The following is a 17,194-nucleotide window of genomic DNA, read 5'->3' as shown; positions in this document are numbered from 1 at the left end:
GTTAGTTAATAATCGCTCAATTATTTTAATCAGTCAGTCAGTCTCATATCTAAAGGGGTCAATTCTCTTGGCAGGAACTATAAATAGGCAACACACACAGCTCTTGGTTATATTACAGTGAATTTATTCTCTAACTAAGGTGATAAAAAGATGGTTGGATACAGGGAACATAAACATTTGCTGAGCAACGAGCCTGGAGGTTCGATTGTGGGAAGCATTTGACTCATACGGCATAGAAGAGCTACTGAAAGTAAACTAGTGCTATGATTTTAGGAGTTAAAATGGACATCTGATCACAGAACGTGTGTTAAGTCTTACTGCTTGTCGACAGTCTGCTTTTGGCCTGTTGCTGGTCCCACTCTAGCTGCCCGATCCTGGCTTTTTGCTAGGGATTCTCCAGGGTTCTCCGTGTCTGATTGAAAACGCCTCCTCCGTCTGGCAATTCGGCTGTTTTCAGGTTTCCTTCGTTGTAGCTGGCGAGACCACGTGGCTTGGTCTGACCTCGGTGAAGTTGGCTCGACGAAAAAAGGCTTAAAATGGAACTTGGTCGTTCCTGAATTAGTCCAGTGTAACTTAACGGACTGATAACTTTAACAAACAAAAGAAATAAAGAAAATAAAACAAACTGAGGGGCAGATCGATGTCGCGGCACTTCAGGGTGTGTAGCTTCAGGCGAACAAAAGGGCCTGTTTGTTTCGCTGGCCGAGTCTGGGCGTTGCCTGGCGAGGCACGCTGCGCGTGCCGAAGCGTCCAGAGGGACGAGCAGGGTGGCAGAGAGCCAACAGCGAAGAGAAGAGAGCGAAACGAGGTCGCGTGTCGCTCTTTTGTTGTCTGGGGCGTGGTTCCCCAGGGGGTGTCTCAGGTTTCCCATGGGACTGCCTTTCTAAACTTAATGTCTAAAAGAAATCTATTTGCACATATTATAATCAAACATTTTCCACAATCAAACCTCAATGGTTGAACGGTTGTACTGTTCTAAGCATTTGGTAACAGGAAACAATTGTCGCATTATTGGTCAGGATATTTATACATTTAACGGCATTTCCGACGAGGGCATGTAATACTTATTTCGTCCACTTGGGGAAGCTCAGGTTACATGAGGAAAGCTTGGATTACATTAGATGAAGGAGTGTCTTGCTGAAAATAAAAACACTGCACAAGAAACTTCTTTTCAGCACTAATATCAACAACAGATAGCAACAACAGTTAACATAACTACTCAAATAGAGGCAAACGTAATCAGGTAACTAAAGATTTAATTAAATGCTTTGAGTCTTTGGAGACTGCAGTCCGTTTTACATTGAAAGTTCAGTGTCTGGACCATGTCACACTTAGGTGAGACAAGGAGTATCCCTTTGATGTGGTAATAAAACAAAGAATAAGGTCAGTTGCCACGGAAACGTGTGTGGGGGGCCAGTTTTGATGCTGGTGCGTGTCTCTTTGTCAGTTTAACAGTAACACAGCCACTCTCCGTGTCTCTACAAGCTCCGGTAGACTCCGGTCAGGGGATTGTTTTCTTTTGTGTTTTGTGGTGCTGCAGTGTTAACAGAGGAGCTGCAACGCACCCTCTGGTGAGCAAACTATGCAACACTCATGACACGAGTGAAGGCTTCATCTTTGTTTAGCTCATATCGGCCAGCTGGGCTTTAGTTATCATAAATGGGCTTAAAAAGATCAAAATGTACTGATACACACACTGAAACTATTTTCAGTGTGTATTTTTATCTTATATTGAAACCACAAATAAAACTGAAATTTTTTGCATAAACATTAAAATAACAGCCAGTAACTTAGGTAAACATACGAAAACCATATCTGTATAAAAGTCTGTCTGATGATGTAGTTGCCTAGCGGCGCTCTCTGTATGCAGCCACGAGTTTAGTGTTAGTTTCGATAGTGCCGCAACGGGGATGAAGTTTAAACTGGGGCTTTATAGTAGTCGAAGATTCGATGCTTCGATGGGCAGAGCTTGATTCGACTGTCAATCTCACAGTTGAAGCTTCGCAGTAGAGAGCTGCATTGGGATCCCGCGGGACCAAAGACAAATTGCGTGGGGGCGGGCGGTTAAAAAATATACTGCGGGAGTGAAAACACATGTTGCGGGAGCGGGCAGTAATGGTCAAAATCAGCGGAAACGTGATCAAGAAAACTGTCCCGCGCAGGTCTTCGCAGCAAAACAAGGATCATGCCATTTTGGTGATATGGGGGTGCTCAACGTCTGATTTTACATAGAACAACCAGTTTTCTCCCAATAAGTTAATATACAGCCTATTACAATATATATTTCAACATTTAATGCTGAAAATAAATTTAAAAAGGCATAAAACTCTCAATAAATGTTTTTGAAGTGCGTGACTAAATCCAAAATTGTAACCCTAACCCTGGGTCGTCAGTGCGCATGTGTAGGCGTAGCGTGCAAGTGTGCAGTGGCATTGGAGGAACACTTGCTGAGGAGACCAAGCCCCAGCCTCACTGGTGTTGTGCCGAGATATCTGCACCTCGTGGGACTTTCGGATAATTTATCACCGTTGATGAACCACGCGAAGAATATTTTAACGCTTTTAAATAGCTGGCTAACTGAAATAGACCCACAAGGAACCACGACGTGCACGTAGTTGTCGGATCGGCAGCAGGTGTGTAACTCGCAGACTTGCCCTCCTCCTCTGTCTCTCTGATTGGGTTTAAGGTTGAGGCATTAGGTGTGACAATTGTTTAGGCAGAGCCAGCTGTAAAGTTGCAAAGCTCATGCTAGAGTGGACTCGGTAGACAACTGGTAGGCCTAAAGGCTGTCTTAATATTTTCCCCTGCCCTTCCAGGTCAGTGGTTGTTCACTCTCCTCGTTCACTCCTCTCACAGAGAGCGAAGTATCAGAACTCTTGACCCGTAGCCGTCCAACTACGTGCCCACTAGATCCATATCGGTCTGGTTTTAAGAGTGCCCACTCTACTGAAACGGCTCTTCTGTCTGTATCAGAAGCCCTAAGGTCAGCTAAAGCTGCAGCCCAATCCTCAGTTCTTATCCTTCTTGACCTATCAGCTGCCTTTGACACAGTCAACCACAGGATCCTGCTATCCACTCTCTCAGCAATGGGCATCTTGAGTAAAGCACTCCTGTGGTTCGAATCCTACCTCTCGGGCGTTCCTACAATGTTTTGTGGCAAGGACAATTATCCTCCTCCCACTGACTCTCCACAGGGGTGCCCCAAGGCTCAGTGCTTGGGCCCCTTCTCTTCTCAATTTACACCACCTCACTGGGGCCGATCATTCACTCGCACGGCTTCTCTTACCACTACGCAGACGACACGCAACTCTACCTATCCTTCCCGCCAGGAGATCCCACTGTCTTGGCGCGAATCACGGGCTGTCTATCGGACATATCTGCATGGATGAAGGCTTGCCACCTTCAACTAAACTTCTCTAAGACTGAACTCTTGGTCATTCCAGCCAAGCAATCTATCCACCATAACATCACACTACAAATTGACTCTGCAAACATCACTCCAACCAAGGTGGTGAGAAACTTGGGTGTCATGATTGATGACCAGCTGTCCTTTCCAGACCATGTTGCTACTGTCTCTCGGTCATGTCGCTTTTCTCTATACAACATAAGGAAAATCAGGCCCTACCTCACTCAGTACGCCACCCAGCTTCTGGTACAGGCCATGGTTATCTCTCGCATCAACTATTGCAATGCCCTCCTAGCAGGTCTTCCAGCTTGTGCAGTGAAACCCTTACAAATGGTTCAGAACGCAGCAGCGCGTCTGGTTTTTGATCAGCCCAAAAGGACTCATGTCACTCCATTACTCAGTGACCTCCACTGGCTCCCCGTGGCCTCCAGAATCAAATTCAAGTCACTAATGCTTGCATACAGAATGACTACTCTTATAACACCTCTAACGCCTAACCTCTAACATGCACTTCCTGTGCTCTTCTTCTTCTATCCCCTACAATGATCTTGTATTTATTGCACTTTTTGTTAACTCTTACTTCCTTCCCTAGGTATCTACCCCATTGATGTGATATGTACTGTGAGCTCTTAATAGTATGTATTGTCAGTTGTAGATCTGTAGTTGCTCTGTTGATGCTTTTATGTTGTTCCTCAAATGTAAGTCGCTTTGGATAAAAGCGTCTGCCAAATGAGTAAATGTAAATGTCTGCACAAATCACGTAGGTGACCCATTTTGGTTTCAAAACAACAAATCTTTTGTTTGTTTCGTAAAGTTTTCTTCAGTTTGCAAGATGTTAGCTAGTTAGACAACGCAAAGCTAAAAATTAACTCATCCTGCATTTGCTATAAGGTTATTTTCTTCGATCAAGCTTCCCTCAGCCCTCTTATAAAAACCAGTATACGACCAGTAAAAGATCTAAGCAGCACGTCTTGTTGTTGTCATTGTCCCCAACAAACCTACGTTGCACACTGCGCACGCACAGCTGCTTCTGGGAGACTGTCGGTACTGGACAGTATTTACCGTCAGTTTATCAACTTAATATCAAATATTCGGTAACCGAACCCGGTTAGCATGGTAATTAAAATGTGTACGGTACAAATAACAGTCAGGAATTTGACCATCATTAAACTGGTGGCCCTTACTTCTCAAAAGTACAACAAGTACAATGTTTAAGTGTTCCAGTCAGTCCTTGTTGTAAGATGATGTACAAAATCATCTCTGCATCCCCTACATCATCAACTGGCCACATCCAGCCCGCCAAAGTTTTACATCTGTCCTGCAGAATGGCCACAAATTATAGTATTGCTATATTTATATATGCAGTATTATCAATTGTGTGGAAAATTCCCAGAAAAATACAGTATTGAGTTAATGCCAACGTAAACTGAACATTTCCTACAGCTGCAGCTTCACATTAAAAGCATTTGACTGGCGAAACACGAGTTGACTTTTATTATGAAGTGCTCACAGGAAATGCAATGTCTTACAGTGAGATTAGCACTGACTGCTAGCATTCATGGAAAAAGGGTCTACAAAACAAGACAACGGTTAGTTTAACGGCCAGGTGACCATCTCCCTTCACTTTTTGTTTGCAGACTCATGTCGTTCAGCCGCCCGGACTTCTGTGACCTTTATTATCAACACATTCGCTGTTACCAACAGTAACTACAGGTATCACATACACTATAATGGTGCAACAGCATAATAGTGTCAATCAAGTTGGATGGTGACGACCTTTCCAAGAGTTCTGATTGGTCAGTAGTCTGTGCTTTACACAGATGTGGAAATTAGACTAAAGTAAGCCAATAGGATATGATACATTTTTTCATATTTATAACAGATAAATTAATGGCAACATCATGCATACAGTTATGGGGTGCAAAATAAATAAAAATGAACACCTCCTGCAGCACTCGGACCGAGATCAGACACAAGACAGCAGCTACGATTGTTCTGTAATAAGGGCTGGGCGATACATTTCTAAATCATTATTTCTTTCAAGTTTAATAGCTGATTTTTGCTCCTGTGTGAAACTTGAAGAAACCAGATGGTTAATTATTTGGTTAAACTTTTCTTTATGGTCAGAAAGTGAAAAACACTTGATGCCAAACAGTGAATCACTTGACAAATCTGAGGTGGAACATTCAAAACTATTATGATAAAATCTGTTTAACAAATATGATTAGATAATCTTTTTTCAGGCCTCTTTTACTCCACAAAACAAATATTTTTAGTAGAATTAAGTGCTAATTTGTCCATGTTTCAAATGAATTAAACCAAATATTTTTTGACAATATATTGAACATTTATTATATTGTTATTGAGAAAAAGTATATTGTTTTATTGCCCAGCCCTACCTGTAATATATAATAATAAAACACACCTGAACGACTTGAATTAAGTTTTGATAAATGCCAACTTGTATTTATGAACTCTGTTCATACAACTACGGTAACTCTGGACTTCAACCCTTCAGTCGTCCCTCACAAAGCACTACTCCATGTGAGATCAGCACTTTCCACGTGACAGGCTGCACAATTATCAAACGTAATTGTTATTCCTGATCGGCAGACAATAATCTCTGAGCCCGACACTAAACATTTGGCTTCGCTGAATGAAAGATCCCTGGCAGACAAATCCTTTTACTTTATATTACAGATCATAAACCTGACGTTACGTCTTTAACTGAAACATGGTCTGATGAAAACATGGCAGCAGCTCTGATTGAGTCAGAGAGCAGATTAAATGAATGTTTTCTACATGTAGATGCTTGTTGAGCAGCTGTATTGATAAAAATATTGCCTTTTTACGCAAAGGTTTTATTGCACGTACAGTAACGAGCGCAGCCGGGTGCTTTTAGGACCGGGCATCGATCCTCATCTTTAGTTGTAAATGTCTGTATTTCCAGACATTTACACAGTCCATATGTGGTGAAGATGTGCCGGGTGAGAAAGCATCTGTTCTACAATCAAAAACTAAATGGTGATATATGCACAGAGGATATTAATTTAAACTACAAATTTTTTAATGCTACTTGATGTTATTTGGATTTTTAGGATGATAAATGCATCAGTATCCAAGTTAAAGTCGGAAAAGGAACTAATTTCACATCTTATATCAGGAAAGGCGAGCCTGCATCCTGCCACCCGACATTATCCTGGCGTTATGCTGGCAGTTAAACAGCACACAGTCTGATTCTGTCCTCTGAGAGGCGTCATTACACCTTTTCCTCTCATATTCAAATTTTATTTTGATATTAAACATGAATTTTACTGATAGAGCCAGACACGTCTCATTTTTATAAATCACACATGTGCATGAAAACCAGTGTACGAAACCTTTCTGTGTACTCAGCATTTATATAAATGAGACATCTTTAGCAGGTCACACAGAGCCAGGTGAAATACAGCAAGGCTCAGAAAGGAACAGCTGCTGCTCCACCATGACTCAGCAGACTGGCACCCAGTCTAACAGACTTTATGAGCACTTATTATATATGAGTTAGTGTGCAGAGGTCCATTCAAACCAGCACTACATTTTTCTAGTTTCCAGTCTGGCTCATGAAAGAGGGAGGATTGTAGTGAGAGCACTGTGGCGTCAGGTGAGACTGTGCAGCAAAGGCAAATTGTGTCTCAGATCATTCAGAGAATAATAACGCAGGCAGACTGTTTGTCACTGTGATAAACTCACCAAACAACAAGGAAATATAATGATTCTGCATCATTTTTCACCATCATTGTTCAGCGCGTTCCCGACACAACACGGGCTGCACCGCGCATGCGCCGCGCGGCAGACTCACAGCACAAAGAAAAGAGAAACGCTCGTGAGTTTTTCTTTCATCTTCCTCTCTTCAAGATGAAAACAGGAATCACGGAGACACTTTGGAAATCAAACCACGTCAACACAAACCCTGGAGCGGGTTTTCAGGCTCTGATCTCTAACAACAGAATGAACGGATGATACACGGACCCTCGAGACTCTTCCTCGTGTCTTTAGTCTCGTGATGAAGTCGTGAACACTGACCTGAACATCGGTGCTATCAGAGCACGAGGCTGCTGTTTGGCTCCTGTGGTCCGGGTTCTGGTTCTCCATCGTCCTGCAGGTCTGTGACTGGTGGACCGTGTTGTCCTGGACTGAGTCTGGATTCTGGTCTCGGAGCACTTCCGGATCCCGCGGAGCCTCCGCGTTCTCGCTGTGACGGCGCCCCGCCCCTTAGTTACTGTCGCTAAGGCCGTTTAGAAACATGGCTCCTTGATTTCAGGCAGAAGATGAAGTTTAGTCAGTTGGTTTCCTGAAACCAGCTGATCATATTTGATGTGTATGAGGGAGTGTGCTTCACACAGAGCAGAGTTTTAATGAAGCGCTTGTTATTATCACATCAGAGGCTCATGAAAATATCCTGCTGAAGCTTTTTGTTCATCATGTTTTTACACAACGAAAGAAAAAACTTCATGTGTCACATTTAATGTTGAATTTACAAGAAGGCAGAATCATTAAGAGTTTGTCGTAGACAGCGTTTCACAAAGTTTCTAAAGTGTCCTCTAACTCAACAAGTCACTAAACTGCAGGATTGTTGAAGGGAGTCTGGGACTTTCTCCCCGGGCCACAAAGGAGTAGCTATATTACGGTTACTGTTTAAATGGTGAAATCAGATGAAACAGACGGTTTGTTCACAAACATCTGCTGCTTATCTCGGCAGCTAAGAGAGTCCAAACACACAAGTGTCATGGTTTTTTGCATGTCCAGCTTAGTTCACTTATTACCAATTCTGTCTCATTCCCTGTTTTCTTATCTTAGTTCTTAGTCCTGTTTCTTAGTTCTGTGAATGGTTCAGATATTTCCCATATTCATGCCTTATTTTCAAGTATATTGAAACAGGATTTCAGACACCCCTAAAGTGGACCATAGGACTACTTCAGATTAGATTATTACAGTGGTCGGTTAGCTGAGTTGGTGAATGTGCAGGACTCGAACCTTGAAGGTTGCGTATTTGATCCCAGATTTTGCAGAGACTGTTTGTATCGTGTTTGATCCACATCCATCAACCTACGGACGTTTTTTATTTTTCTCCTGCGTCTCCAGGAAGAGGATATTTGGGGGGATCACATTCTCTGACGGCTATTTCAGAGGTGTGTCAAGCAGCTACAGACTCTTTTAATGTCGTTCAGAATTTTCAAAGTAAAAGCTCTCAATTCAACTCCAAACACAGCATTGCCGTAAACAAGCTTCTTGTGCTTTTATTTTGTAATAAAAACCACTAAAGAGGAAGTGAGTAACTGTTGCTGTCATGACTGAGATCTATTTCAGCATTGCTAAGTGTTTATTTTAATTTTTTGCCGCTATCAAAGCACCATAATCTGGCAGCGGGCCAGATATTATTGATGGCGGGCAGTTTTGGTGAGGGTCCATAATCACAGAGTGAATTAATGTGTTTCCCTTGTCAGTGTTCGTATAAACTTCATCTAATGTGTGGTTTATAACAGAAGAAACAGTGACTGTGTTTCACACTCTTGGCTTAAATTGTCCTTGTTGTCCGTCAGAGCCCAGGTCACAACAACACATGATTTTACTGAATGATTAAATATAATTTCTCAATATATCAAGGTACAAGGTTGTTTTTGGTCATTATCCAACACAAGGCTGAACACGCTGAACCTTTGAGGTGAAATTTAAAATCCCTGTTTCTGCTGTAAAAATCTGTGAATAAGAACTATTGAAAACTAGACGGGCAGCAAAAATTATTGAAGCTCCAGCAGCTGCTGGAAGTCTGGGAAACATCCCTGTCGAAACCATGACCTACACACAGAAACAGGACTCTGCAGTGGACTGTGGGCCGTCACACTACAGGTGTGTTAGACACCGTGCAGCACTGCACAGCGCTGACTTAACCTGATGCGTGCTGGACTTAAAATAGGGCATGCTGGTTAGAAATTGTGTCCGACTTTAGCTGGCGCTGCAAAACATCACATTGTCACATGACATTGAAACCTTGTGGGAGCAAGGCTGCTTTTCTCTGGTTACGCAAAGTTGGAACCAGACTTTGTGGTGACAGAACTTTACTCTTATTAGTTTAAGGCTTTCCTGACATGCACAACGTGTGTGGCGTTATTATCCTAAGAGCTTCAGACCCGTTATCTCTGTTGAAGGGGATGCAATGTATTTCATTTCCTCCTTTTTGCAGCTCACTTGTTACATATGGCCACTGTTTGCAATTCCAACGAGAAAGCTTAGTTTAATTCAGGAGTGTCGATGCAAAAGAAGGTGATTATTTTCTCCCAATATGTTGGCTCTTTTCTTACAGTAGTCTCTTCTCTGTTGTCTCCAGGTATTCCATGTATGTTTTCAGATGACATTACTTAGAAGTAATTTCATGGGTGTCAAAACTGAACTTCTGGCGTGAAAATATTTTAGAACAACATATTTTGGGTCAACTGCGATGGACTGACGACCCGTCCAGGGTGTACCCCCCCTGTCGCCCGATGTCAGCTGGGATTGGCTCCAGCCCCCTGCGACCCTGTACACAGGATAAGCGGTTGACGATGGATGGACGGATGGATATTTTGGGTCAATAAATGCAAATCAGTCACAGTTGAGAAAGGCACAGTGACACTGTGTCCAAAGATACTGCCCAAAAGCTATGGAGTGGTGAGTAGACAATGTTAATTAAGCTTTAGAAATAATATTTAGAGAATTTGTTTGGTCAAAGATTAGTGACGTAACTTCTTTGGACACAGTAAATTAGAACTTCTGCAAGAACCAACCAAGTTCCCCTTTTATTCAGTTTATTAGACAATTATCATGTATCCTGAACTCTACCAAGATCTACCCTGCCTCCTGTTTTCATTCCCATCAATGCCCAGCCCCTGACCCAGGGTGCCCACCAGCACATGGATGAAATATTTGGACGTTCAGGCGTTTGGAGTGCCCCAGAGGGCCTCCACACGCATCTTCCAGAACCCACAGACCCCAACCTGCTCATACCAGCAGCGGTCTGCCTCCAGTTTCCAGACCTTCTGCAGACCGGGTCGCCAGCAGAATACCAGCCAGTCAGGCCACCTCCTTTTATGAGACCTATGAGGCCCACGCTGAGAGGAGAACGCGCCCAGATCTGGAGAGGTGGAGGAGACTGAAGGAGAAGAAACTTTGAAAATAAGATCTTCACCACCCTTGGCCAAACAGCCATGAGCCAATCACTAAAGAAAGAAGAACAGAACTACTTTAAAATGTTCAGCCCAAAGAAAACATCTTATATCTGTGTTATCATTTTGTCATTCTCCAAGTATTTTGCATTTTGGTTAGTCAGTCTAAGCCAATATGACTACACCTCGGGAGATCACTGTTACTCCGAGATCCCCTGCATGACTTGGCCTGGTTGCTAGTCTCCCACTTTCCATGAGCTTTCATGTGGAGCACTGAGACCACATAATGCCAAAAGTGTGTTCAATAATGACATGTGCGGCATTCAGGCTCCTATTGAAGTTTTTGTGCCTGGCTGTCAGGTGCCCATCATCTCGATAAGGCTTTAACAGCTGATGCATCAGCGGGTCGATTAAATGCATGCCCACAAGCACAAGAGATCGAGGTTCTTTCTCCAGAGCATGAGCAACCGCTGCATGGCGGAAAGCTCTGGCATCATGCCAGCTGCCACACAGAGCCTTCTCTGACTGTCACAAAAGCCAGTCAACTTCACTGAACAAATGTTCTTTGTGGCTGAGATAAGCAATAGGGTTTTCTAAGTGTGGCTTTCGAATAGGTATGTGGCACCCAACGCAAACAGTTATGGGGGGAACCAGCCCGTGCAAATCCTGACCCTGACTTAAGTATGGCTTAAGCCCCACAGGCCTCGTGTGCATTAACTAGTGAACAAAACTCATGTTAATGTGTCATTTAGGTAGAATTGCTTATAGTAAATCCGCCTGCCACACTCCTAAAACGGTGTTTCCCAACCCTCTCCGGAGTCTGGAGTCCTGTACCGCGAAGCAGGATTTGAGCTTATCCAGGTAACTTCGGGGTTAACGCTGGGTTTTCAGTACCACGAAGGTGGTTCACTTCTTACCAGCTTTATGTTTGCTGTGGTGATGTGGAGAAACCCTAGAGGCTAAAGCGACATCATCCTACAGAGACTGGTTAAAAGCCTTAAGCTATTGTCGCCTACAGGTTTTTACAGTAGGCTGAGTCTACTTACTGCTTTGAGATGTGTTTAATATCCCATTTTATTTATCATCAATTTCATCAGCAACAAAAAAGGCAGATGTCGCGAGATCGGCCATTGTTCTAAGCTCACGCCAGTCGTTTTTATACCCCGCAGCTGCAGTCGCCTGCAGCTCACGTTAGACCATCAAGTCGGCAAAACTCCGCCACAGTCATCTCGAATGCACCTATAGGTTGGTGTGTTTTTGTGAAGGAAGCGCCGTCTCATGGTGAAACCCTGCAGCTGAATGAAAGGTGCTTGAATGGGCGTTTCCTGTGAATCTCCCAGTGGCTGATAACAGCTGCAGCTGTTTTCCATTGTGATATTTGTGGCTCATTCTAATGCGTGCAGTCAAACAAACTTTATTTATACAGACTTGGCGCTGACCCACGTCTTCCAGGACCCTCCTTCCAGCAGATAGGTAAGGGTGGGTGGCATCTTAGCTTCATAGCTAGAGTGCAACAACAGGATTTTGGGGGGGCAGGCTAATATGTCACCAGGGGGGTGGGTTCAACTCCGGTTCAACTCCCACTGTGACACGTCCACCAATGTGTGAGAGAGCAAGACACTTGACCCCGAGTTGCTCCAATATATAGCAATTATAAGTTGGATAACGGTGTCAGCTAAATTAATAAATATATAACATGCAGGCTGAATGTAAAATTACTGTTGTCTATTCCTCAGTTTGTAGAGAAGCTCTCAATATAACAACACAGCTGTCAGGACATGAGGAGGAGGCAGCAGGAGGCTCTTAATATGTTCAGAAGGAAGCAGCGTGTTTACGTTGGTGGACTACAAGGTTACTATGCTTCACGCTCATTCATGCTCATGTATGACAGTTTAACTGTTGAGATAAGGCTGCTCAGTTATGCGTTTTTCTCAGCCCTGTTTTTTATTTTATGTATTTCACAATATTTATTACTCTAGAAATAGAAAGGTAAAATAGCAGGAAATCAAACAGTAAAAGTTCTATTTCCTCTGATTTATATTCAATCCACCACCTCCCTCTCCACACAGAGGTAGTTTGGATCAAATTCAATTTGTTTTTTATGGATAGAAGAGAGTAAAACCCCTAATGCTTCCAAACATGAACTAACTTTTCACCATCATTGTTTGTTCTGCGCGCTCACAACACGGGCTGCACTGCGCATGCGCCAAGCGCGGGAAGAAAACCGCTCGTGAGTTTTCTTAGGGCAGGCGTGACTGATTGAGGTAGTAACCTCTATAAATGTGCACGTGGCACCTTTTTACCTCTTCAATAATAAATTAAATAATTTTAATTCAGTTATAAACTCCTGGACTTTAACAGCTCCTGTGTTTCAGCAGATTTTCTGCTTATATTCAAAGTTCTGCACATTCATTACATTGCATTTATTCATAGCGACTTACTGGTTTATTGCTATTTATTATGGAGCAACGAGGGGTTAAGTGTCTTGCTCAGGGACACAATGGTGGATGGGTCACTATGGGGGATTGAACCTGGGTCTCTCACACCAAAGGCAGGCGTCTTATCCATTGCGCCATCACCACCCTCAATCAGAATCTAACTTGGTTCTCTGACATTTCCAGAATAAAGAATATTTTGAGGTCAAACGGGATAAAACATCATTGCCTTTGCAATCAATCCGCAGTTCAACTGTGTGCCGCACCGTGTGAAAGGGATCCATACGACGGATTCTGCAACCCACTACTATCCATGGTAGTGTGTGGATTCTTGCATGTTTTGTCCACATGAGGAAAGGTGAAGATAGGCTATCAGAGTAAAAATGTCTGGATGGATGGATTTACTCAATACCAAACATTGTGAAATTTAATTAATAACATTGCTTGTAAGCTGTTGCCTCATTTTTATTGAGTAGATAGGGTGTATCTTTTCTTACAGTGATAGTAATGGTGAATGGTTTCTTGAAATAGCCTAAACAGAAATAACTCAGTTTTAATGTCTGCAGTTTATTATTTATCTTCATAGTAAAAATCCCAGTAAGTCAAGTTTACATGGAGAAGATAAAGTATACAATTTCATTCTAACTGTAGACAAAATAGCACCGCCCACCACGAAACATTTCAGACTTGAGCTGACATGTCTTCACCTCAGCTGGCGCGGTCTTTAATGAATCTGCGGCTCGTTGCTTCAACTAGAATTGAACAAACCAACTGATTCAAATCCACATTCAGCAACAGAAAATAACAACATATCAAAATACACAACTACTCTATATACAGTTAACACATTTAAAACCTGGAGAAGAATGTGTAAAGCAGGCGTCGGCAAATAAGTCTGGCATTGGGACAAATTTTTTTTTCAAGCCCTTACATGGCGGGCCAGAAGTCTAATTATTTCAAATCCTTGCGTACTTGTGTGAACCTTTAGCTCAGTTGGTTCTGTGCGGGACTCTCGTTTGGAAGGTTGTAAGATTATTTCCAACTGCGAGTAATTTTTTTCCCTTGTTAAACAAATTGATTAGAAGGACACTTCTGCACATGCTCAAAATAAAGCATGTGCTGCATGCGATTGTGCGTCCTGGTGTTTGATCTGGATTCATAAACCTACGGACGCTTATTTCATTTCCCTGAGGAAATTCAGGGGAATCCCATCAATGTTTTTCAGAGGCGTGTCAAGCAAGCCAGAGTCTCTTTTGGATGTCGTTCAGAACTTTTCAAAGTAAAAGCTCTCAATAAACTTGTCATAAAGCATTGCTGCAAAAAAAGTTCTGGCGCTTTTATTTTGGAGGCACAATCACTTGAGAGGAAGTGATCATGTCGCTGTCATGACTGAGATCTATTTCAGCACCAGCCGCTATCAATTTATGTATTTTTTATTTTTCTGCTATCAAAGCAATCTGTCGACGGGCCAGATATTATTGCAGGCATGGCGGTTCTGGCCCGCGGGCCGCCTATTTAAATAACCTGTTTAAGAGAAACATCATGGGACTCAGATTTTACCAAACGTATAATGAAGGAGGAGTGGACTCTTCAGAACATACAGCTAATAGATATGGTCTCTCTAGTAATCACTAGAGACCAAAGCCACAACCCCAAAAACACAACTGGACACATAATACTGAACATGTGTACTATTCTATACTAAACAAAAACAAGAAATGTATCAGTGATATGTATTGACACAATGAAGTGTAAACAAAAGAAAATAAAAACAGTGAATAGATATATAAAATAAAGATTAAATGAAAACTGTTTAACTACAATATAATAACAAGAAAATATATACGAAGCAATATTTCACCAAGCGTGAAGCTTCATTCTCGACTTTATGGGACACATCTGTAATAAATGAGTCTAAACTGCCTCTTTTTTGGAGCTTTTGACCATATCTCATGGCCTTCTCATGGTCATTACATGACTGTAGTCCAGCAAAGTCACATGATAACAGGTGGTTGTATTCAGATGGAGATGGTAACCTCTGTCTCTGTTCTCAGAGGTTCTGTGGTGTCAGATGGGAATGTCAGGAGCTGCCGGGGGACGGCTAACAGGAGCCATCTCAGATCGGCCTGCACGACTACTTGGAACTGGCTGACGACAGCAGGTAACCGAGTTTAAATGTATAGCTGATAATTAGCTGCTTTAATGTAGAATCTAAACAAGTTTACCAGTGTTGAGCTAAAGCAGCAAAATAAAACTACCAGAAATACGCAAACACCAGGAACCGGAAATGAGACAATACGCTTCCTAGGAAGACGCGACCTGAAGGTCAAAGGTCATAGAGCAGGAGTCAGTGGAAGACTGGTGAAAGATCTAGGAGGACATTTACATCTGACACCAGAGAGCATCTCTGAACAGAGACAGAGGTTACCATCTCCAACTGAATCCATCATGTGACTCAAGTGATCCATTGGCCGAAGAAAGCTGTTGGGATACGGTTGAAAGCAGAGCGGAGAAAATTTATTTATTAATAAACTGACTTATTTTGATCATACATTAATGGTAAAAGTAATTTTTAAAGGTTTGAAATTTTGGTCAAAACAAGCAATTTGATATTTGATGACATCACCTCTGACTTCTGTCAACACTGATGGGCATGTATTTTCTTACAAGAAATAAAGTACATTTTTGGTGGAATAAAACTAAACTACATGAATAAAGAAAAACAAATAATCAACTCATTTAACTATAGAAAAAAGTAGTTTAGGTTTTAAAGTGAAAATCCAAGTGGAGTGGGTGATGACAGCAGGACAGTTTGTAGTCGTGGCCACAATAACATAAATGCTCCTAAAAATATAAAGTTACTGTTGTCCATCCCCCAGATTGTAGACAAGCTCAGGATAGAACAGAGCTATCAGGTAGAGAGGCACTGATTTTCCTGGACGATTCCCATTTTCTTAATTTCTAAGACCTATAACTGACAGCGCACACAAACATTTTTGTAACTTTCCTTTATTGTCTCTGTGTGTTTCTCTGCAGGTGGAAATTGTTGTGTCTCGAAGTTTTGAAGAACTTTCACGTCTATGACATGAACTTTCACGTCTACGGCATGTGTTCGGCTCTGAAATGTTCAAAGCGGCGCACCATGAATCCGTTGGTGAACTATAAGGGAACCTTTCCGGGCATAGGTTTTCCCGCAGTGTTCACACCAGTACGGTTTCTGTCCAGTGTGAACACGACGGTGGGTATTAAGATAGCTTGATGAGGTGAAAGCTTTTCCACATTGGTCGCAGCTGTACGGTTTCTCTCCACTGTGAACACGTCGATGGATATCTAGGTGACCTGATGTAGTGAAAGTTTTCCCACATAGGTCACACCTGTATGGTTTCACTCCAGTGTGAACACGTTGGTGGATTTTTAGGCCACTTGATCTAGTGAAAGCTTTCCCACACTGGTCACAGCTGTACGGTTTCTCTCCAGTGTGAACACGACGATGGACCTTCAGATAGTTTGATGTAGTGAAATCTTTCCCACATAAGTCACAGCTGTACTGTTTCTCTCCATCGTGAACATGTCGAAGGTGTGTTTTAAGGCTACCAGATCTAGTGAAAGATTTCCCACACTGGCCACAGTTGTACGGTTTCTCTCCAGTGTGAACATGTCTGTGGATTTGTAGGTGAAATGATTGCGTAAAAGCTTTCCCACATTGGTCACAGCTGTACGGTTTCTCTCCAGTGTGAACACGGCAGTGGATTTTTAGGTCACCTGATCTAGTGAAAACTTTCCCGCACTGCTCACAGCTGTACGGTTTCTCTCCAGTGTGAACTCTCTGATGAATCTTTAAATATCCAGATGTTGTGAAGGATTTGTCACAGTACTGACAGCGGTGACGTTTGAGTCCCTCTCTTCGTCTCTGTTTCTATATAAATAGACATACAGAGAGAAAGACAGTAAGTGAGATGTCATGGTGAAGCGAGCTATCTAGAACAGTGGTTCTTAAGCTGGGGGTCATGGTCCCATGGGGGTTGCGAGAATGCTACTAGACACAGACATATTGCTACTACTTCTAGTTATAGTACCGACTATAGTTGTGAATGGAATAGGGATGAAACGATTACTGGTTTCACTGTAAACCATGGTAAAATTAAAAAAGTTATTATTACCGTGCACACATT

The 17,194-nt window shown here is 42.4% G+C and overlaps 2 protein-coding genes across 3 annotated transcripts in view; both read right to left on the bottom strand.

The window, feature by feature from the left end:
* The window catches only part of LOC119912033 (zinc finger protein 345-like), a 38,904-nt gene that overhangs the window by 18,403 nt on the left and 3,307 nt on the right, over positions 1-17,194 (bottom strand). Inside the window, exon 2 of the mRNA XM_038731007.1 lies at positions 7,472-7,698. Coding sequence (XP_038586935.1) covers positions 7,472-7,540 — 69 coding nt within the window. The 5' untranslated portion in view covers positions 7,541-7,698. The remainder of the gene's footprint in view (positions 1-7,471; positions 7,699-17,194) is intronic.
* The window catches only part of LOC119912674 (zinc finger protein 239-like), a 60,012-nt gene continuing 56,387 nt past the window's right edge, over positions 13,570-17,194 (bottom strand). Inside the window, exon 3 of one of the 2 annotated variants that reach the window (XM_038731964.1) lies at positions 13,570-16,920. In XM_038731964.1, coding sequence (XP_038587892.1) covers positions 16,150-16,920 — 771 coding nt within the window. In that variant the 3' untranslated portion in view covers positions 13,570-16,149. Of the gene's footprint in view, positions 16,939-17,194 lie in introns of both variants that reach the window. The other variant, XM_038731963.1, reaches the window with a different exon arrangement.

This window comes from Micropterus salmoides, unplaced genomic scaffold, assembly GCF_014851395.1.
Source record: "Micropterus salmoides isolate LMB-PRFRI ecotype aquatic unplaced genomic scaffold, ASM1485139v1 Ms_hic_scaffold_2, whole genome shotgun sequence".
Classification (NCBI taxonomy): domain Eukaryota; kingdom Metazoa; phylum Chordata; class Actinopteri; order Centrarchiformes; family Centrarchidae; genus Micropterus; species Micropterus salmoides.
This window is presented reverse-complemented; position numbering and strand designations above follow the sequence as displayed.